Genomic DNA, 24,315 nt, shown 5'->3' with positions numbered 1-24,315 from the left:
TAACATTTATTCTTTCCAAATGTAAGACAATGCTCTTATACTCTTATACTATATTTGCTTCTGACGATAACTATGGGTGGTAAAATGACTTACAGGTATCCTATCTACAAATATGTAACATTTTGGTGCCTGGTGACCTATGTCTTTTTTATCGTTTGAAAGAGATGTGTCCGCTTGTACAGAAATTAGTACATAAGATGACCATAAAATAATATACATGAATTCCTACAATATTTTTGACAACGAAATGATCAATCATACACTGTAATAACTGGGTTTCTGTTAAAATATCATTGAAAATTATAAGGTATAAAACGTAACATTATATTCTTGTAATGTAATTTATATTTTCTTTTGCAGTAGACAAACCAATTTCAAACGATACCAAAATTAAAGGAGTTTACCAGGCATCAATATTTGATTTATTTTAATAGCACTGTTAAATAAAACTTTCTTATTTGTGGACCGGATACCTTATTAAGTATCTCAATATGTTTTTAACTTCCGAGTTTATAGATAAATGATTTTGATAGGGTATTCCGTTGTCAATATGCACATGTAGAATTAGACCGAACTGCCATTACTGACAGCAAGAAATCAAAAAAGCTCGTTCAACCATCTCTGGCAACCTTTCATATAATGTATAGCTGATATCTAAGTAAGACAATTTTACAAACTTGCTTGATCAAACAGATTGCATATTAATGCCACTGTTACTTTATATGTGAACATAAGATACCTTTACAAAGAGCGGAGGAATCCGGATTCCATCCGTCAGCTTGACAGGTAGTTTTTGTGTCACTGAGTGTTTGAGAAAAGTGTTTGTTACACCGGTACGTGCACGTTTCACCTAGCGTTCTTCTACAGTCCCCATCCAGTTTACCATTTTCAATTGTATCACTACATTTAAATGCTGAAAAGCAAATAAAATGGCAGTATTGATATACCTTTGTAATTTTAAGTGGCTATGTAAGTACTCACAAAATGTAAATGTGCAAAATGAATTAAATCTAGTCTTACATTGGCAGAAGAATAACATGTAAACGGTAAAACTTAAAATTGTAGAATTCTTAAACAAACTGCAGGAAAATTCTGTTAGAGTCTTAGATTATAAAACAAAACTTTCAAAATTTACTGCAAAGACCATATTCAACCATAATGAAAGAACGCAATCGACCGCAAACTACTAGCTAGTACAGAGACTTTGAGAAAATAAACCATGATTATATCAATCCAGATTTTTATATACCGATGCATATGTCCTTTGGATGCCATACAAGATCTTCTAAACAAACGGCTACATTTGTTGTATTGACAAAACCTTGGTTACATCGAACCATACACTTGTCACCAACTTTACTCGAACATTTTCCTGTGATATTTCCATTTGCCAGAGAATTATTTGCACATACAGATTCTGAAAGATACATGGATACTGCTATGAATTGGTATTATAGATATATATACTAGTGGCTCACAAAAACAAACATATCAACCTCAACAAAAATATGGTCAAAACTCCATAATACTGTTTATTCTTCATCATTCCACGGTCAACCTATTGTTTCCATAATTGACAATGATATAAATAATGAAACTAAACACACTTGTGATTTTCTTACCAGTTTTTTACATGCTGACAAGTTGTTAGCTGCGTTTGCTGAGTATATAGAGAATAATGCGAAACCAATATTTTAACTCGAAATAAACGGTAAATTTATGAAAGATTCCAAAGTTGCGTGGATATAAAATGACCTTCTGCTGGTAACTTGTATGTCACAAATATATAAATTACACATCTGTAACACTGTATAATTTGATCCTAATGAGGCAAAACAGTTGAACAAAAACTGGTCTATCCTGTGTTGTTACTGGAAATCCTAAGAATACTGTCCAGTGTTAGGTACGTTCGAGGAGGTGTAGATTACTGTCTGAGAAATTGTAATCTGGAGGATCAAACAGATAAAGCACTGGTGCCATTATTGTTATTTGATATGTGAAAACAAGTCTAGATACCTGTACAAAGAGCGGAGGAATCCGGATTCCATCCGTCAACTTGACAGATAGTTCGTCTGTCACTGAATGATGAAGAAAAGTACTTGTTACACCTGTACGTGCACGTTTCAGCAAGAGTTCTTGTACAGTCCTTATCCAGTTTACCATTTTCAATTGTATCACTACATTTGTATTCTGAAAAGTAATTAAATGGTATGGCTTTATAGCAATAAACGTGTTTTTATTCATCTATTCCTTTTTCTTGTTTCAATATTAAATATTCACATCAAATAAAATGATTTCTTTTCTTACATCGGCAGAAAAAGGCAGTCGACTGTCTCAAATGTATAGTTGTATGTTAGAAATCATTACTATTATTTCACATCATTAAGGCTTTGTCAAGAACTACCCTAATGAAACTATAGTTACATTTTTTTCAAATGTTGGAATGAAACGTTCAACATACGCGTGCAAAGACCATTTTCAGGTACATGGTATGTTCCATTTCCTGTGCATACAACTTTTTCCCTCGTCATAACGAAACCGTCATCGCATTCATAATTGCATTTGTCACCAATTTTTCTTTGGCAGTCTTGACTTACTTTTCCATTGTCGATAGTACCTGGACACTTCATCTCTAAATAGAAATTAGATTATCAGTTAAACACAATAAAAGCAATAGTCTGATAAAAAAGTGGATAGAATGACCTTACAATATTAAATAAAACTACCGGTAACCTCTAAATTTGTGTACGGTGTTAACTGGGAGATATAATCACACAAAACGCTCACTGACTGTCTTCGGTTGATGCTTTCACTGACATATTCACACTAGAGGCTTACTGTCTTTGACTGGTTTACCAAAACTCTAGCTTCGTCATTTAATTGTAGTGAACTTACAAAAGTACTGTTTCTATATATCCTAAACATTGACTAAAATAACGCCTACATTATATACGTAAGGTTTACACATGCTATATAGTATAGATATTTTTCAGTGCAATAATATTTACCAAGGCATACGTTGTCTGCTGCGCCCCATTGTCCGGTACTATTACATGTTATTTTAAGAAGGGAGCTGTCTGCTTTAAAACCACAATTACATTTATACTCGCATGTTTCTCCAATTGTTTGGCTACATGTTCCATTCATTTCTCCATTTGGTATTCTTGACGGACATTTTACCGCTGCAATAAAATAACATAAATAAGGATAACTCTTATTCCAGTCTTAAAATTCAGTTTTATAAATAATGAACAAAGGTCGTTAAGTGTTAGAAATTATTTCACATAAAAACGGATCTGTAATGATAGTTCGTAATATCATATTCTATTTTCCGTATGCAAGTTCGACTTTCATAGCTGGAATGAAAAGGCGTGTGCTGCTGGGAGCTATATTTTCAGACGTGGAGTACTTTATAAACAAATGATAATACATGTTTGCACAAATACTATCGAATCCCAAACGATGAACTTAAGTAAAATGTTTTAAATCCAAGTGTCAAATATTTTTTAATTTAATCCTGCATACTCAGTGCCTTTTCTGCGTGTAAATAATTCTAGCACTATTTTGTACAAGAAATATAAATTGAAGATGATTGATGTATTCATAGAATATGCGACAAAATATATTTTCTGCTGGTATGATTGTTTTCTCGAATACAGTATGCACAAATGTCAATTGCTTTTATAGGTGATTTGAACAGAAGACCCAGATTTCTTAACACTGTACGCATAGTATGTCCCAACTATAACTCAAACATGATGCTAAGGATTGGACAAAGATCAGATATAATAAATACCTGCACACAATCCACTTTCCGGTATATGATACGTTCCATTTTTGGTACAAACGACAATTTCTGCCGTCTTTAGAAAGCCCTTATTACACTGGTAATCGCATGTTCGGCCCACTTCTCGTGTACAATTTGAATCAACCTGGCCGTTGTCAATAACTGTTGAACATCTTAATTCTGAAGTAACATAGGTTAAAGAAAGAGACAAATACTTTGAATCTTACATGATAGGCTTATATTCTCTAATCTGGACAACAACGCAAGACTGAAACGTGAAGTAAGGAAAAGTATGAGAAGATCTTTTAGAAGCACATAATTCATCAAACAAAATAAACTGCTATACCTTTACAGAGCGTTTCTGACTCCAGATCCCAACCCACATTCGTGCATGTTAAAATGGTGTCAAAACGTGGCACGAAATTGGCTGGACACCTGTACCTGCATTTGTTGTTAAGATGTCGTAGACAAGAACTACCGAACGTAACATCAACCTCGACTTTTTTGCCCCCACTTAGTAAAACTGTCTGCCGAATAAGATCTGTACACTGGTAGACTGAAACGAAAGCAAGTCAATGCAATAATAAATACTCAAAAGTTACACATATACTTAAATGCAATACAGCTCACTCAAAAACACATTAAGGGTTATAGCCCGCTATCTCAATAGGGAGAGCGCAGATCTACGGATCGCGGGATCGTGCGTTCGATCCCTGGGCGAGGCATATATGCTCTCCGTGGCGCTTTGATAAAAGATATTGTTTCTGAATTCATTTGTCCTCCACCGCTGATTCATGTGGGGAAGTTCGTTTTTACTAGTAGAAAACAGGATTTTACCTGTACAGAGCCCAGGAGAACACTAGTTAGGATAACTGCCCGCCGTTACATACCTTTGAAAAATGGCGTTTAACCAAAAACAAACAAGCACAAATATTAAGGGTTTTTGATAAAAAAAACGCAGTAGAAGTACTCTTTATTCAGACTAATAAATTATAAAAAAAAGCTACCATTTTAGAGCTTACATACCATTGGAGCAAGTTCGACCGTCGGCGTTTAGCGAAATTCCATTTTCACAGGCACATGTTCTACCAATCTGAGTTGGAAAACATATTGTACTACAGTCTCCACGACCATTGCGAGCTTTACATGTATTACTGACTGAAAAAAGAGACAATAGGTATTTCCCATTGTTTTATTGGATTTTATATTGTGCCACCAGAATTTCAGGGATTTTATCCTTTTAGAAAAGAGAAACGCAACTATCATTTTGTCACATTCTGTCAGAAAACTGCTAAGAATGTAATGGTCACCATGAGAGTCAATATGTCAATAAATTCATTACAGACTAGTGTATTTTTGAAAAACATGTAATTCGGAATTACGCTAACTTTGAGTCTTAAGTCTCTAAGGAGGTCGGTTACCTTGTTACCAGGGTAAATTCAAATTAGTTGAACCGCAGCAATATTCGGTATTCCGTTTAATTTAATGATTTAACTGCTACAATCTCAATTTCGTTTATCTCTGTCTCTTCAAGTACAGTTTTTATCCAGGTTTGAAGTACATGACCCTCCGAAGGTATTTTATATTGAAAGAAGAAGGAAAATACGAATGTTTAACACCTTTCGGTGTAATTTGGTTTCATTGTTATCCGTAGAAGTCTGCATAATTGACAGTTTTACTAGCATGCGCGTTAGCTTTCTAATAAAAGCTTAAAAGGTATATGTCGCGGGGCTCGTGTTTTCATGGTAACGCATTTTCTCTCATTTTTAAACAACTACGCATGTAAACGGGATTTTTCGACGGCTTCAGTGCCATTCTGTTAACGACCAACATGGAATATTTGGGTAATATAATTAGAAAAATACCAAGCAATTTACATGGTACCCTATTTTTTTTTAAGTTCAAAGTAACCATGGCAACAGAGATGTTTAGGATAGCTTATATCTTGCTTTTTATCGTAATTTCTTATAAAAAAATATTAAATACAATTATCTTTCCTGTCAATGTAGCTTTAAAACAACTTATTTCTAACGTAATTAATATTTTCGTGTTATTTGCATTTATTTAAACAAATTTCACAGCTTAAAATTCTGACAGGAGTACCCTCGTCTGACAATTTTTATGGAAAAATCGTTCTGCATGCTGCTATCATTCTCATGGATATTGTTGAAATGTAAAAACAAAACCGATTCTGTGTTCCTTAAATAGACCAGTGTCAACGCTTTTGAATTTAACATTTAGATATATAGGTCACGGGCTTCGTTTCCATGGTAACAACAATTTAATTCAAGAAACAACAATTTTCTACTGATATTTGAACATAGAGCTTAATTTTTGTATATAAGTAACAAAATATCGACGGAAACTGAAAAATAGGTATTACAAATCAAACTGCTCAATTTTCATTTAAAATGGCCGTAATGAGTAACCTTTCACCCAACTATATCCCCAGTAACATCAGTTACCTTCATCCATTTTCTTACATTCCGTATAACATTTCAATACAACTACATAAAAGAAGCAAAATACTGATCATTTTTCAGAGCGAAAGACTCATGTAAAATATTTCAGCAAACAAGGGCTGTTTAAAAATAGTTCAAATAAAGAAAATGCACAGAATAACGTACTTTCAAAATAAAAGCTAGTAATTTTGCGCGGTAACCGACACGTAACGTTATGACGTCAATGACGTCATTTTAAGGCAGCAATGTTTTAAAGCGTTTCTGCGGCAATTTATTCATTATTTCTGCATTTTTAAACCATTAGGTATCAGATCGGAGGCAGGTTCATGATTTTTTTTTTCAGAAGAATGGATATACAAACACATTTAGTTTGTCGTAAACGTCGTCGTAAATCGTCACGTTAGCTTCCGGTTTGACATGCGCACATACAAATATTAAGGTAACCTACCTCCTTAAGTTTGCGAAAAAAGAAATTATTATCCGTATACTATAAAGTACATTAAAAATAAATAAATGCACACTTTTTTCTGATGTCTAGAAATTTTGAAATTGGCCTAAATATTTTTTTTTTTTTTTGAAATTATATGTAAAACTAATTATACCTGCTTGTATATTTTTGTTTGTGCTGCTGTAAAATGCGATCGTACCAAGATTTCCTAGGCCCGGACTCTGTCCTACTACAGTCCTGGTGTACGGTGGTTTCAACTCCACACGAACGACATGACTTAAATATACAAAAATGTATAACTCAATGAAAAACGTTTTATAACCAATTTTTAAATGTTTGAAATGTATCATTATATGTTGTTTGTGTACTTATTTACTAATCAGATAATACTGAACTAAATTATTATGATCATTTCTCCTGAAGTAAACTGGCATCAATTATTCAAATGAAATTTTCAAAATGAAAGAATTTTTCACTTTGTTGTAACGGAAAGTACCCATTTCAAGAAGCATAAAAGAAAGAAGGGAGCTAAGACACAAACTGTATATTCATTACGTCACGTACGCTTTTCTGAACGCGGAATAATACAAATATTTTCCATCTGTGACAAGGTCTTTGATTTGCTCCAATCCAGTTCCCGTGATGTTCACTATAGTAACACAGTCTTCTCCATCAAGATCACAACGCTGTATTGTATCGTACACTGAATCAGCCCAGTATAGGTGATCATCTATAATTAAAGACTACACTGCATGTCCGATTTTCAGAATCATAACTATATGTAATCTTACGGCAGTGTTTTTTAATATGCAACGTAAAATCATTTCCAAAGGCGATTGACAGACATAAATTGTGGGCAGTCAAAATGCACGGTATACATGCACTCTACTCATTACACAATTACACAATTAAAGAGTGTGACTACTAGAGGCAATGATACGCTTCGATATAGACACCAAGTATCAGTTTCTACCTTAATATCACACAAAGAAACAAAATTACGGGAGGTAACTCACTAATAAAGTCGATTGTTAGACCTTCAGGTTTTTCAACATGGTTTCCCTGGATTAACTTAACGCTGTTTTTCCCATCCATGTCTGCACGGCCCACATATGGCCGGTTATAGGTTGTGTAGTACATAAATCTGAATTCGTTTATGATTGTAAATATTAATGATTGCATTTACTCATCTACGATCATTACTTATAAGAAGGTGAATGTTTAATACAACTAAGCGCATTTCCTCATAATTATTCGAGTATATTCTATAAAAAGGTGAATGCAAAATACGCCTGCTTGTAATTCCTAATGTACGAACATTTCTTATAGGAATGTAACTGCTAAATACGGCTAAGTGCAATTGTACGTATACTATACCAGTATTCTATGTAGGAAGGTGAGTTTTAAATTTCGATATTTTCAAAGTAATGTTCTGAACTAATTAGATTCAAAGGAGTAATATACCTTCCGACCATGATCATTACTCAGAGATCAAACACTCTTGTGTAATTGTTTGTAATATTAAGAATTAACAAAAACTTAAAACATGTAAATTTTATAAATCAAGGCATACTAAAGTGATCCTATTAAATTCAATATTCTAAAACTCTATCCTTACTACTGTTTCTTGATTAATATGAATGCACGAGTTTGCAAAAATGCAAAAAGTGTAAGCAATCCGAACAGCAATTTTGTACGGCTTAACTAGCGGATAAAATATTACTGTCTTGGAAAAATTATTACCCTTTTCCAGGATGAACCACAATATCGCCAGGAATTATCCATAAATAAGCAACATTCAGAGCAAAGAAATCTCCTGAGGGTGTTAATACTCCAATAAAAGAATGATAGTAGGTGGTGAAGTACAAGTTTCCTGTTGTCATATCCTTGTCAAAACGATATGGATAACCTGAATCTCCTATAAATTGTTATGAAATAGCTGTTTTAAAACTTATACTGAAGTTGGTGGAAGACACCTAGTAAATCCTGGTCATTATATCTGCACCCGGGCAGAACCACCACCCCAGCTGGATTACTGTCTAACGTGAAAAAGTGCTACACCATGGCAGGTTTTCGGATATACAGAGTTGCCAACAACATTCTACAGTTAAAGACATATCTTTCTATAATATTAACATAGTATTTAAAGAACGATGGAATGTGTATGATATTTATGACTATATTACTTGTTAGTATTTATAAATAAACGTCATGTATGGCTGTTAAAAACCACCGTTAAAAACCAAACAAACAAGTAAACTTCATAACAGTATTATTTTAGATACGATTAAGTAAAACAAAAAAGCTAGATTATACATCACCTATATCTTTTAGTGTTTGCTGGTCTGTCCCGTTCAAATTGGCGGTGTATATGTTACCGTCATGATTTTCTGACCATATTATTTTCTTTGTATCAACATCAATGAAGACACCTCTATAATCATCATTATCCGAGTTTGGCATGGCACTGATGTTACCATTCTCCAGGCTTATTTGAAGTAACTTTTTATTTTTCAGATCAGCCACAACGAGAAAGTTATCGTCTACAATAGCTGTGGAAGAAACAAACTTTGGAGTAAATTTATACAACAAAGCTTTCAGCTAAGAATAATTTCATGTGCCCTAAAGTTAACTATATTTTTACAGTATTACCTAATTTGGGAAAACGGGTCACAGAAGTTCACTAACTTAGGGAACAGTGTATAAGATGTTGTAATACTTTAGGGTACTGGGTGTTACACCTTACTATAACCCTTATCTTTGTTCGAAATATAGTCAAACTTGCTTGAAAGACTACGCCTTCTAAAAGACCACCTTCATTGACAGACCACTTTTTCAGTTTCTTTTATAGTGTTAAGAACAAATTATGTCAACTTGTATTATGAGACCATTTGTCTTTAGACACCACTTCCTTTGGGTAGTGTCTAAATGCAAATTGTACTGTATATTACACTGATGACTGGTAAGACATGTTATTTTCTTTGCTGAACATAATCATTTTGTAGTTAAAACTCTATGATTAGTTTTGTCTTAACTGTTTTGAGACTGAAAATACATTTAAGGGATAGGTTCACATACCGTATAGCGGGTTATTTCTGCGGTCAAAATATTCTGCGTTTGGGTCCCAAAAATGTGAAACAAATTTCTGCGTGTTTAATTTCCGCGTTTTCACTAAAAAGGAATAGAAATTACTGCGTTTTCGATGCCAAGGGAGAAGGTAATTCCTCGCATGGTCGGAAGTTGTGAGAATATTAGCTTATGAAAACAATAAACTAAATTACTGGTAACTTTGCATTTAATGAATACATTGTAGGATATAATAACTTGCGAAATGAGAAAAATGTAAATCGATCAACAATAAATTATTGCACAACAACTGCAAACTACGGTATAAATCTAACGGTTACACTTATATAAAGGTCACTAAAGTATACCTAGTTCGGAAGATTGCCACAAGGGATTAATATGAACAACACAAGTGAAATTCACTCAGTTTATTTCATTCACAAAAGAAAAACGTTTTCTGTGGGATTAACAGTAAGGACTTTGGTTGAACATCACACCTAATTATGATGATTATACCATTATCGGTAATTGTTAGGTGGCAACGGTAATTTTCAATAATTAGACCAGGCCATTGTGAACTTCGGATTAACTCGGGTAGCATAGCGTGAAACAACGTTGGTGAAAAAAAAGCAGATTTTTTACGTTTTAAATTTTTGCTGGATGAATATTCTGCTGGAAATATTTTTGCGATTCTACCGAGAGACCGCAGAAACGCAGAAATATTTCCCCCGCAGAAATAACCCGCTATACGGTACTTTCAAAATGTGATAAAGAGATATAAACTTTTCAAAGGTTGCAGAGAATAAAATTTCTTAAAGCGTTATACGCCAACTTACTATGTATAAGCGGAAACATACACGATTCAATGCCAGAAGCCTTTATCTTAACCAAAGATATGCAGCACTTGCCGAAGTGCAGCTGAATTGTGTTTAAGAGAAATTTTACAATTACCGTGCCATTAAATTTATCTTTTGTACTGTTACGTAGCACCTAATGCAATGCAAAAGTCATTAGCAAATGTCAACACTAAATACACGAAAACCACTAGAATCATTCCATAATACTTTACCGAAAATTTTCAACAAGCAAATTTAAATTACAATGACTGCAACATTACATAGCAATTATTATTTAATTCGCACTGGAATTGTAAGTACAACTGTCTGAATTAATGAAATATCGTAAGCGCATTTCCTTAACAGGAGACATATTCGAGGGGGTACATTGCTACATACAACACAACACTTACTTGAATTGCAGATCTGACTCTCTTTGTAATGGTATATCCTAGACAGCATTCACAAACAGGTATCAGTAAAACGTCTTACACTTAAACTCATACTTACTTGAACTACAGGTAACATTATCTTTGTCAAGGATATATCCTAGACGGCATTCGCATACAGGCGTCATTTCATCATTAGTGTAATGTGTTATGCAGATTTGAGAACACCCACCATCTTCGTATGCACAAGGACCTTAATGTAAATAAAAAATGTTTTCTTGAAATTATGTCAAATTGATTTTTTTCAATATTGTTATGATAAGGAAACTACTTTCAGTTATCCAGAATGTCTGATACATTTCAGAACATCCTATTCGAAGTAAAATAAAACCGTTATCTACTTTAAAGGTATTATCTAAATCGCCCCAAGTTATCACTTTTTACTTGTCTGACGTTTAGATAATTTAGTATTTGAGTCAAATTGTGGTTACTTTCTTAACAAACACAAGATTGAATAACAATGATAATTGATATTTTTCTGTCAAATGGGCTGATATTTGAAATGAAGATTTCTTCCACTCAAATTTATGATAAAGAGCTTGATTACTACACAGAATCTGTAGGCGTGAAATAATCATATGTTTGTCTGAGTATATATAAACAGTATTTTATGAGATGATGAAATGGTACACACTTCATGAATGAATAAATAAACACAGGATGATCTTGTAGATAAAACCTAACTTTCTTAACAAATCACTGTTAGTACACATACATGTGATTGCAACTACACAAACACAGCTAGTTCATACATTTATAAAAATTAAATGCCATTTGATGAGATGGTTCTACTTTTAAAGTTGGTATCTAATGATAACATACTTTAGTGATAGATCGTATACACCAAACATTGCCGTCAGGTAGTTAAAATCATGTTTAAAAATCCTTGAAATACGTAAATCAATTATATTTTCCGGCTTACTTGTTATATTTGTTGACTGAAGACGTTTGTCTAAACCCTTCATGTCTACTATATCAACAGAGGTGTTTCCAATGATCCGGTACTTATAGTTGCTCTCACCATTCCTTCTGGAGTTGAGGGTATACGAACTTACATAACGACCTCCAGTGTTTGTAGGATGAATCCAAACTAAGTAATTCTGAAAATATCTTAATCTTTAGTCTGCTGGCGGTTATATAGCGAGTCTGCCTTTGCGACCAGTGTAGACCAAGATGAGCTTGTGCGAACATGGTATGCACTGTTCGCTGTTCAGTCAGTAAGTTTTCAGTAAACACTCCTTTGGTGAACAAGTGGTACTGCCCAAACTGAATGATGGATCAGTCGAGGCGTTAAGGTATTTGTATACTATTGTAATATTTCAAAATAAATTGCACACCAATGCCATTTTCTAAGAACGACACAATAAAAATTGTTAATATTTAAATGTGATTAATTTTTAAAAAGTGACAGAATATGAAAGACTGTTATCAATTTTTCACAATAAACTGATTTTAAACTGAGTTTGATATGAGATTGTGGCAGTTACAAGTATTTGAATTTTGATTACCCAATATTAAACTATACCCCTTTGTAGAATAAGGACAATCGTCAGTCGTCTAAAATGATTTACCTATTAGCTTAAGATAGATAGATAGATAGTCAGATAGATAGATAGACAGACAGTGCAAATGGGTCTGGCTACAGGTTTAAACAACATTAGCGACAGCCGTTCCAAAACATCACAGTTTAACATTTATATTAGCATCTTACAAATAAGGTCCTCGGTCGCAGTTCCACCTTATGTGATACTGGAATGTCAAAACGCATTCAAAGATCGGGAATAGAAATTTGTCTGATGACACAGTGAATGAATTTAATCAAGCAATAGGAGAATAATTCACATGTGTTCTGTGTGTCCCGGGAAGTGCCTAACATAGTGTTTTGTATGACACTACATGTCATAACATTCCAGTGTGTCTGTAATACCAGTATTAGGTAACACACCCGCTTGACACAATTGAATAATACACCGACAGTACAAAGCAACGTCGTCTGGCCACATCATTAAGGGCGTACAGTTGAATAGGTTAACAAAAACAATTTTGTTTGAGAGGACGCAATGGCATATTAACACTAGTATAAGGCAAAAGATTATAATATATAATTATGTATTGTATTACTTTTTTTAGAAACTAGAAACTACATTTACTAACTTGCTGTAACGATATCTCTCTTAGAATGGTCGTTTGTGCAATTTATTTCGAAATATTACATGGGTACACTAGAGCGTTGAAGTATTCGTCGACTGATTAAGATTTCCGAACTGTAGAATTATTCACAATTTTTAAACAGTCAATCAATTTCTGTTGGATTTTAAAAGCAAATGTGTCTACTCTACTGTAAAGTAATGATAAAGTGGTAATTATTTAAAGTTTGTGACAATTCTAGTGTCTGTTATAAAATACATGCGTACGTTATTTTAGCATTTGACAAATGTTTACTAATTAAACCTATCAAATTGATATGTAAAACATATGCTACAGCACTTTCTTGCATCTTCTATATGATATACTTATGTATACATACGTACCATTGAAATTGTAACCACCTTCTAAATTATAAAATTATATTAGTTTATACATAATGTATTTAGGCCGATTGTGAAGGAAGTTCTACAAGTTATATTAATCACACTCGACACCTCATTCCTGATGGAATGCATCGCCAATGTACCAGGCTCTAGTTGGACTTGCTCGAACCTCAGCTGGGGAATAGATGTTTATGTAAAATTTCTAATATGGGTGATCGTATGTGGTAGAACTGAATTATAAATCTATATGGCCGATATATTTCTAGGGAATTTCCCTGCACTACAATGAAGTAGTAGGTAAAATTATATTCTTATGGTCTGTTATAGAAAATAGGATAGAGCATATCCCATAAAGGTTTAATGAATGAATTATTCTTCTAAATGACTTTTTTCGCTACTTAAACAGTTTACAATTTGAATGTAACCTGGATCAAAGATAGTAAACTAATAAAGTTATAAAATAATTTAATACAGTCACTATTATATTAAAACATAATCGTCATACTTGATAGACAAAAACGTTAGATGCATTGGCGTGTACTGGATAGAAGATCAAATGTGTACTCTTTGTATCAAATGATATACTGTACATGTTTTTGTATCTTCCCATGTATCCGTCGACCATGTAATAGAACCTTAAATAGATAAGATAAAAATGGTTAATATCAAACATAACTATTAAGATGATTTCTAACACACAGTTACATAGTTTTTTGTCTAAATAATGTTAATCTAATCAGAAAGTTATGTATGCACCTTAAAACGTCTATGCTGTAAACAGTAAAATACCGGTCAAATTACAATATCTTGTGACATCATAACACATTTTTTCGCCTAAACATTTATTCAGTATAACAGCAAAACAACATACATTGTATTACTCTGAAATCAAAACATTTTACATTTTAACATGTCTGAAATTTTTTGGAAAGATATTAATTTCACATATGGTATCTTTACTTTTCGCTTCGGCTTTATCATAGACTCCTCTTTTAATCTTAAACTTTTTTTTTTTTAGTTCTGTATGTTTAGATTAAACTTCCTTCTATCATGTATAATTTGATTCAATTCTATTTCTTTTCAAAACATGAAATGTTTCAGGAACATTTCACAGATAAAAATGTAGTATCTTGATCTTTCGCTAACGTTCCGCTTATTCGTGTTTTGACCTGCGTTTCCTTATGTTGGACACGTTTTTCTTTCGGTGTTTCACGGATAAACCCGTTACGCCATCACTATCACTTGAACAATAGTAAAACCGATTAGCTCAGTAGTTTTCCTGTGGATCATGGGGGCGCGAGATCGATCCCTAGAGGGGCGTATTTTCTTTGTAACGGTTTACTAGAATAAATTGAGTTTGAAAACATTTGTGTTCCACCTCTGACTCATGTAGAGGAGTTGGCAGTAACATGTGGACAGCGGATTAGTACTGCTACAGAATCCATGGCTGTTACTTAACTGAAATAATGTTGTCAAACGGTGCTAATCCTAAACCAGACCAATTCGTATTGTAACCATTTGATACTTCAAATGAAGTCATATAGTTAATAGTACTCAACAGAACATATGTAGTCATAAGCAAGATCTATGAAAAGATCCCCTTGAAGCATAGACCGCATTGAAAATACATATCAGCATACTCGGTTTGATTGAACCCGTTCCTGAGAGGTAATAAAATGAGCAACACCTCTCCCGCCCAGAAGCACCGAAGAGCACGGATTCCTGTACGGTAAAATTGAATGTTTTCTATTTCTGAAGCCACCATATATTCACTAAAAAGAGCCTTGTTTACTCCAGGTGAGAAACTGCAAGAACGTGAAAACACATCTATATGATCGGTCAATTAAATTTCCCTACTTTATTTGTTAAACGGATGATGATATCGCCATCGACAATTTTGCATTTCATTCATGTCAATCACTATCAAATAAAAATATAATATGGTACCATGAATGAATGTACTCGCCTTTGGTCTTCAGGGGTTCTTATTCATTATTTATTCATTTTGCAACCTATGAATCATTCTTTTTTCAAGAAACTCTCGTTTACTGCCTGATGACAGAAATGTATATACGAAGTAAAAGTAAGAGTCTGAAAATATAACATTATAATTAAGCGATTAAAAATTTGTCAAATTTCGCATAAACATTCAGACAGCTTCATAGTTCTCTTTTATATTATACAAATGTATTTAAGCTCGACTGCGATGGAAGCGTAACTCTTGTTTAAACCACTCATCTCCCATGTGCGCTTACGTGAAGATCCTAAAAATAATTGCAGCTTGCTTTCTAACAGAAATTTCGTAATGTTTCAGATATGTATGAATGCTTGTAAAGTCGCGAAAATGTACTTACAAGTTTTTGTTACTATCAAATGTAAATGCGGAAATCTTCTGTCTTCCACGTGTAATGTTCTTAACATTTAAACCGTCTATGGTCATTGTTTTAATATACATGTCTTCGTTTGTTCCTGTTATCATTGCTAACATTCTACAAAACAGTAAACACAATTTAATGGTATAACATTTAAACCTCATACGGCCATGTTCCTGTGAGCATTGCCAACATTCCGCAAAACATTAATATAATTTTAAGGTATGAAATTTAAACTTTCTATGGCGATAGAGTTTAGACATGTTCTTGTGGTATTGCAATACACTCTAAATAAAGATAAGAAGAGTCAAAATACACTAAATTAACCCATTTTCTCTATTCTATCAATGATCACATTTCTTTGACTGTAAAAAGCGATTGATGTATGATTGAAGCATGTCAGAGACAATGTAAATACACATCGGAGATCCTCTAAAGATTCTTTGGAAGCTCTTAACGCAATCAAGCAAGAATAAAAGCAAACTCGGTGTTTTAGATTGAATCTCGTCAATGAACACCCCTTACACCAACTAGCACGTGCGGCTAAAGAGGAACTTTATTATCCATAAACGCTTGATGGACTTCATGCTCTCAAAGGATCACAAAATCTTTCAACATCATATAAACAGCACTCTCACATAATTCAACTTTGTAAAATATCTGTTGATAATTTGAAGACTTTTAATTTTATTTCTGGACATTGTATATTGTATTTCAGGTTTTGAAAATTTTAGCTTAATCTTTACTGCCTTCATGTCTTTCATCATTATTTCCCGCACATTGATACTGTAGTGTGTTTTTTTGGCTTCTTGTAATTATTATCTAAATGTTAAATTAATGGAAAACATTTTGACACTTTTACCTGTGTTCCAAAAGAACCACGATATCTTTGGGATTTGAAATATTGTTGTAGATAACTTTGGACGCCCTAGTTACAACGTTTACAACCCACACGCTATTTGTGTTAGACTCACACCAGTACAAATTGTCAGTGTCCTCTGCGTCATAAGCAAGACCTATAGAATAACACAAAGCTCTATGTCCATAACTCATTACAGTGGTTAAGATATATGTAATGTAAATGGTCTAGTTTATTTATACCTCAAGAGTCTGTTTCACAAATATTATTGGTGCAAACAAATGAAATGAGAGGAAAGCTGGTTCAAGGATGGACGTTTTCAATTTTCCAAGGACCAGAATGAAACAAAGATATGACAGTTATGCCGAAACACTAAAGGAACAGGCTACTAAAAGGGCTCTTAAACGTTCTTTATTCATTTTTCGGTACTTCAAATCTAATGTGTGATAAAAAAATGTCTGATCGTATCTTTCCCTAAAGAGTCTGTTTTGTTAAATATTAGAAATACGTTTTCACATTATCTGCACCTAGTAGTTTAGGAAATAAACTTAATATATAAATTACCAGTTATAATACCAGTCGGTTTAACGATTGTTTCTTTTACATTGTTCTCAATCGGCAAATCTATAGGTCTTTTATATATTGTATTGCCCTCTGTGGCGAAAAAGAAGATTCTGTTCTCCATGTCCATGTCAAACATTTTGATGAAGTCGACTGGTTCTTCTGAAATAGATATGTTCATACAATATAAATGTACCGCTACATTTTTATTGCACAAGACTTTTTCCGCTTTCGAGGAGAATTTTTATTTTAAAGAAATGGAAACGCTGATGTAGCAGATCATGATAAACTTTTGTTTGGCTGAACGTATTGATCCAATTTAAGGCTAATACATTTCTCGAAATTGGACAAAATGAATATAAATGAATAAAGAATACTTCATATTCAATTCTGCTTTGTTTCTGTAAGAAAACGAACTAGTTTACATGTCTGTTTAGGTTTTTATGTTTAACTGAAATGTACCTGTTTCTATCTTCGTTGTCAATCGACCCTTCAAAAGTCTTAATAGGAAGAAATGATATACTGGTTTTTAGTAATAAAAACGTCTATAGTTTGTGTAATATAACTAAAATAAATATAATACATTGATTCTGTACAAAAATAAAGTTCAGTTTATGCCTTTGTCTTTGCGCATGAGCACATTCAGGGTATCAAATATTGCAGAACTCTGAAATAAATAATTCCATAAATGTCCGAATTCGCGACAGTAAACTCTCGCAAACGTATTATCATGATAGTAATTATCCCGGCCCGTCTCGTATTATGACAGGGGTTTTCTTTTAAAACAACGAAATAGGCCGTAGTCTTCGAATCCCATTGAGGCGTGTTTTACTTTGCTTTCTGTGTGAGCACATTCAAACGCAAAAGCAAGCTGAAAGCCAACTGTTTCAATATTAGACCCAAAGTCACCTTTTCAACATAAAAACAGTTTCCTTTTGCGTAACTGGTCGACGATACACTAGGGGCATTAATTGTAAGACGTCTGATTGATAAAGACGCCAGATACACGGTGTCTGAAATAGTGTCTTTTCTTGGTCGACGTAACACTAGCAACCATACTTAAATTATGACAATCGGGCATAGAAGTTCCACATACAAAACACATGGATGGTACATGACTCCTTTATAATCCTTCAAAGCTTACTTAAAACTATTGTACCCTTTCAGAGATAGTTTGTATCGGATGTTGTCATATACACTAGCAAGCAACAGGTAGGTACGAACAGCGACAAAAATCTAAAACGTGGGCGTACACTAAAGAAAGCATATAGTTCTTTAGAAATATCTGCAAGGGAGTTTGAATCAGGTGTAGTTATACACACTAAACAAAATTTATATAGCTATGAAAAAGGAACAAACATCTGAGATAAGAGCGTACAATAAAGTATGTTGTTCTTTAGAAAAAAGCAAGGTAGATACTTAGTGAAGCGCATAATTCATATAGGAAGTCTGCAGTATCAGAGAAAATGGTAGGGCAGGTGCATGGGTCATCTTGGCAGGCCATCCGTCAAATATCATTGCTGCTGTGAGACGTCTGATTGATAAAGACACCAGGTACACGGTGTCCGAAATAGCGTCTTTTCTTGGCATGTAAAAGGGGGGAACTTGTGAGATTTTCACCATGAACTTGGGTTTAGAAAAGGTTTGTGCCCTATGGGTGCCTCGCCGCCTCGGTAGCCTAGTGGTAGAGCGTCCGCTTCGAGTGCGGGAGGTCGTGGGTTCGATCCCTGGCCGCGTCATACCAAAGACGTAAAAAAATGGTACTAGCAGCTTCCTCGCTTGGCGCTCAGCATTAAGGGGATAGTGCTAGGACTGGTTAGCCCGGTGTCAGTATAATGTGACTGGGTGGGGTATCATGCCACGTGTCTACGGCGTGATATTCCAGTGAGGCAGCACTATAAAGTTGGGCATTGTGCTCACTGCTACAAGTAGACACCGTCGTTTATATGACTGAAAAATTGTTGAAAAAGACGTTAAACCCGAACACACACACACACACACACACACACACACACACACACACACATGTATCCCTAGGGTTAAAAAACAATAGGGTCAAATGTGCTAAAAAAACGCTGAAAAAACATCTCAAATTTAGATTATCGCACAATGTCACAGCTCCTTACAAGAGATGAGACCTTGGAGTGTTTTTAGGAGTCAACGCATCGCATTGACAACATAAAATGGCTGCGAAAAAATGTACAGAAATGTTTTGCATTCCATCTTCTTTAACTAATAGGATACTGTTGTATAAATTCCTACACCGTCAGGAAAGTGAAACACTGAACAGTTTTAACGAGACAAAGTGCTGAAAACTGTTCTACGACAATACAAAAAAGAATCTTCCAAATACCGGTCTTGGCGGTTCCCATGAACTCAGTGTAGCTCTAAAAGTGATATCATCCGAAAGTTTCTGGTATATGAAAAAGTGGTACAAATTAATCATCCCATTTTAGTCCTTGTGATACTGAATGGGCGCAAATGTTTATCAAATAAAGAACATGTGATAGGTAATTTACAGTCACTTAAGACCATATCAAAAAGGACTACGTTACAGCGTGCACCTGCTGGATTTCTCCACTGCGGAAGTGCGGGGAAGTCAAGGGCGAATACTTTGAAGGGATAAACTAAATTAGAAGTATATATACAGACTGTGTACCATATTCAGCCGGATTGTCATTATTTTTAGAATTTCCCGAATACTAATATATAACATTAGTAAGATAAACGGTCCGCTGACTAGCTAGCACACAAAGCTAAGATTGTATCTATCATAAATCGGCTATTTTTGTGGATATTTTAAAAAGTTAACCGAGTCCTTTATTAGCATTGCTAAAATATATGACTTTGCGATAAACATGTCTTACATATTTCCTCATAGCACATAATGAGGTACCTGTAAGCGGTATTGCTGTCTTTACAACCGTTTGACTGGTTGCTGGCCGAGTCTGACTCGTTGTTGAAATAAAACGCGGCCAAGCTTTTGATAAAGAGTCTGGCATGGCTGTTGACATAGTTGTTGTAGAAGTTGTAAGCCACGGTGTTGAACTATATTTTAGCCTTGCCGTTGTAGTACTTGCAGTTGGCAATGTCGATGTCAAAGCTTTTCTCTTTTTTCTTCTTGCTGGGGAAGGAGTACTCTACAAATAATGTGATGACATTGCAAATTTAAATCCAAATGCCGATATTAGAAAAAACGTAATTTAAGGCAACCATCAGAAGGTAGGTAGAGGATCAAGGCGCCGTCCAAGTTTTGACAAAAGCTAAACGTTTGTCTATGAGCCATTAATATTGAAATCTTGTATATGAATGGTCATAATTCTGGCTAAGGTATATACAAGTTCTCTACCAATAAAACATCAGACATAAGTTGTCTGCATAAACTGTTTTGTACAACAAATGCAAATATCTATTAGAATTGGAGCAGTCCCTTTTGAAAATCATATCCCCCGAGAAGTCATACATCAACAAAAGACCGCATGTGCACAAAATGGGTATGTAGGCTAAAAGGGTATAAAAAGTAAAACATATAGACAACTATGAAGTACCGAACTAAACTAAAGTGCAACAGTTACTAGGAAGCACCAATCGTAACTTAAGTGTGCAACTACTCTACATACATGTATATTTTAGTTTTCTTCACTTCTAGGAAAGTCATTGAATTTTGTATTTATCTATACGCTTTCAATGTTCAGAGATAACTCCTCTAAAATAATATAAGTTTTTATATAGCGTCGGGATTACAATTTAAATCATAAGGAATTATATACAGCACTAATGCATGCTAACTCACTGTGTCTGTAAACTGTTTGCTTACAGTAAATTTGCACACGTAATCGTACTCTGCTTGTGCAAGTGAGCGAATGTCTGTTAAACAGAGATGAGTCCTGTTTGCCACAACAATTGCTTTGAGAAAGCCCTCATTCAATTCTTAAAAATAATCAATTACATGGTTATTATTGTATCAGAAGTTAGCCATATCGGAATAATAGGTACATATTTATACATTTAGCATGTTTTGTTTTGAGAAAACCAATCGCTATTCAATGAATAACCAATTTAATATCAGATACTTTTGTTCTTTTTAAGGCGCTTGTAACTATACAAAGCAAAATGTATCAAGACAATAGTGTATCTTTTAAATTAAAATCTTTATCTATACTATAATCTGCGAAGATATACGTCAATTTTTACAAAAGACATGTGCAAAGCATTACGGACATATACAAGTATAATTTAGCTTAGACACTTTTGGACAAATAAACGAAAAATGTATTCGTCTGTAAGGCTTCGAACATAATATGTGTAAATGTTGAGTTCTCTGCTCACCAAGGGGCTAGAGGGCGTGGACGTTAGCTTTCATTTTCACTAGAGATATTTCTTAAATTTTTATCTAGATTCTGTTGTAAGCAATTTGATCAAGGTTTTTTTTTAAAAGAGATGAAATGATCATTATGATCTTGATTCAGTTGTTTCCAGTACCAACCTTGACATTTGCCGCTGGTTTCGTTTTTTTTGTATCCCTCAGAACATACACATTCTGCACCAGTTTTTGTTGATATACATAAATGATCACAGTTCTTCTCAGCGCAATAATCTATGATAAGAAGATAAATTCAGCATCCGTATATATTATTCGATGATTTTTTATTTTATGAATTGAATACTGCATTAGAATCAATATTTTTTGGAATTTCTGCCTTCGCCTTCTCAAATCTTGGTTATTTTGAAAAAAAAATTATGTGTCTTGCTTTCCAGTATCATATATATATATATATATATATATATATATATATATATATATATATATATATATATATATTATTATTATTATTATTATTATTATACCAGATTTGTGTAGCGCCCTTTTCATGATAAACACGTTCAAAGGCTCTTTACATATACTGCAGCACAGGGCGCGAAATCATCCTCTACTAGTACAGGCACAGAGCGATCTGACCAGAGGGACAGAGTGAGATAAAGCCCCCAGAACGGACTGAGAGAAATTTTCAGGTACAGACGTGGCCGGCTACCTTCGCCTAACTCTTTTCGAATAGACAATCTGGTTCTTTAAAGTGCCCGGTGTATAGCACCGATACACGCAAAGCCGTCTTTCCTGAAAAGAACCAGTACAGGCCTCTAGTTAGGTGGGAGACACTCAAGAGTATCTCAGAAATTTCCAGTGTCTGGACCGGGATTCAATCCCCGGACCACTGGATTGACAGTCAAGCGTGTTACCACTAGACCACCGGCCCACTTATATAAATAGATTTTACTTACGAAGTGCCAAATTACAGACTGCGTAATACAAATTTAAAGTCGTGGGTTTCTTCCGATGAAAACGTTTCCTCAAAACAATATCTACCGCCGTGTAAAGTCGTTTTGTTTTATAGGCTGCCAACTTGTTCAACTCCCAAAGACAATAAAACACCCACATCTAATATGTAGAATTTTGCAACTGTCAAGGCTGAAGTAATTTACCTCCGATCGTATATGATTATATGTTTTATTAAAAGTAAACAATTATTGAATGTTGCTTCCAATTTTGCTTTCATATGTCGGTATTTGAGAGTGACACAAATGAAACAGCTACAGCCACAGTTTGAAGTCATTTGGTTTTGTAATTCATATAAGCACGTGTATTAAGCTAGGTTGTTCGTATCTACAAGACACGGCTTTATCTACAAGACACGGCTTTATCGGCACCTTTTATTTCTTATGAAACGCTTTAACATGATTATTTAGTTGTTTTGGGTTATTTTGTTTTTCACAGATTCTATCAATCCTGCATCAGTCGAATTAACAGTTTTAAGATAAATGATTTCTGTGCTGCTAACGTTTGCAAAATCCCTTACAGCTTATTTAGTCGATTTCTTTAAAGCTACTCGCCAACAGTTTGGAAGAAATTTTTCAACATGTTCATTTACACCAAGTTTGGCTTTGAATTTAAATATATGACACTGAAATGATGAAAATAGGTGAAAATTAAAGGTAAAATTATTAGAAGACTATAAATGTTCTGCATTGTTTCAAAAGCGATGCAATGGTTTACTACCTTCTTCTGCACGCTATTTTTGGTTATTTATAAGAGCATTTTGCCAAAATCTTGACAATATAAATGTATTACTAGTCCCTTTTAGGATACTCTCTTTTAATGGATTTTGGAGAGAACTTATTGTTCGCTTACACAATTTAGACCTTTACACCTTTAAGTTTTTGAATCATGTTTTGTTTTTCCCACTAGTATTGATATTTTGAAATGTTGTTTCCCGCCTATCCAAGGCCTATACAGTCACTTCTGGAAAGCCTCTTTATGTGTACCTCACAAGCTTAATTTTTCATTCGCAACAATGTTTTTAATGAATATGTCAATAAATTGTCTTTAAATTGTACAACAATTGCAAGATACTGTTCACATTTAAATTTTTATCAAAGAGTGAATATGTTTAACTGTACTTGCAAAGTCAAACGTACATTATATACTCATCTGCGTATGTTGTGAAAATACTAAGTATTTTTTCGTATATCAAATTTCTTGTACACATTTCTTTTTAAACATAAAGAATGCTGTAATGTTCGTGAAAATTTAAAATTATCACTGCATTTCATGTATTACTTTAAATATTTGTTCGAACATTTCAGAAATACACAAACCATCATAAATACCTTTATCTTTCAGAGGTTGATTTTCATCTCCGTATACAGCTATACCATAGACGCGTTCTGGGAAAAATGATATAGTAGTTGACTCTTGTACACCCAAACGTATACCTTTGGTTTTGTTTAGAGTATACACTGTACCACGAACATCATTAATATATATAACCTCCTGTAAAAGTATTTCAAGCATAGGTAATATTTTCAGGGCATCTATTCATTTTCAAGTCAAATATAATACAATATTATATATACTGTCCCGGTAGCCCGGTCGTAAAACGCTCGCT

The 24,315-nt window shown here is 34.0% G+C and overlaps 1 protein-coding gene across 15 annotated transcripts in view; it reads right to left on the bottom strand.

Moving 5' to 3' along the window:
• The window catches only part of LOC123541703 (low-density lipoprotein receptor-related protein 1-like), a 113,027-nt gene that overhangs the window by 74,556 nt on the left and 14,156 nt on the right, over positions 1-24,315 (bottom strand). For 13 of the 15 annotated variants that reach the window (XR_008368551.1, XR_008368547.1, XR_008368549.1 and 10 more), the window contains 23 exons: positions 24,038-24,200; positions 21,858-21,968; positions 21,165-21,301; positions 20,268-20,511; positions 17,375-17,533; positions 16,814-16,967; positions 15,934-16,068; positions 14,085-14,214; positions 11,971-12,148; positions 11,110-11,241; positions 9,019-9,249; positions 8,441-8,615; positions 7,714-7,841; positions 7,262-7,427; positions 6,852-6,973; positions 4,814-4,945; positions 4,134-4,343; positions 3,797-3,967; positions 3,009-3,182; positions 2,462-2,632; positions 2,017-2,190; positions 1,250-1,417; positions 740-913 (listed from right to left, as the gene is read on the bottom strand). Coding sequence is in view for 9 of the 15 variants with exons in the window: in XM_053530926.1 (XP_053386901.1) it covers positions 740-913; positions 1,250-1,417; positions 2,017-2,190; positions 2,462-2,632; positions 3,009-3,182; positions 3,797-3,967; positions 4,134-4,343; positions 4,814-4,945; positions 6,852-6,973; positions 7,262-7,427; positions 7,714-7,841; positions 8,441-8,615; positions 9,019-9,249; positions 11,110-11,241; positions 11,971-12,148; positions 14,085-14,214; positions 15,934-16,068; positions 16,814-16,967; positions 17,375-17,533; positions 20,268-20,511; positions 21,165-21,301; positions 21,858-21,968; positions 24,038-24,200 (3,739 nt within the window). In the remaining 6 variants the exon portion in view is untranslated. The remainder of the gene's footprint in view (positions 1-739; positions 914-1,249; positions 1,418-2,016; positions 2,191-2,461; positions 2,633-3,008; positions 3,183-3,796; positions 3,968-4,133; positions 4,344-4,813; positions 4,946-6,851; positions 6,974-7,261; positions 7,428-7,713; positions 7,842-8,440; positions 8,616-9,018; positions 9,250-11,109; positions 11,242-11,970; positions 12,149-14,084; positions 14,215-15,933; positions 16,069-16,813; positions 16,968-17,374; positions 17,534-20,267; positions 20,512-21,164; positions 21,302-21,857; positions 21,969-24,037; positions 24,201-24,315) is intronic. The other 2 variants (XM_053530928.1, XM_053530930.1) reach the window with 2 other exon arrangements.

The sequence above is a fragment of the Mercenaria mercenaria genome, chromosome 19 (genome assembly GCF_021730395.1).
Source record: "Mercenaria mercenaria strain notata chromosome 19, MADL_Memer_1, whole genome shotgun sequence".
Lineage (NCBI taxonomy): Eukaryota > Metazoa > Mollusca > Bivalvia > Venerida > Veneridae > Mercenaria > Mercenaria mercenaria.
This window is presented reverse-complemented; position numbering and strand designations above follow the sequence as displayed.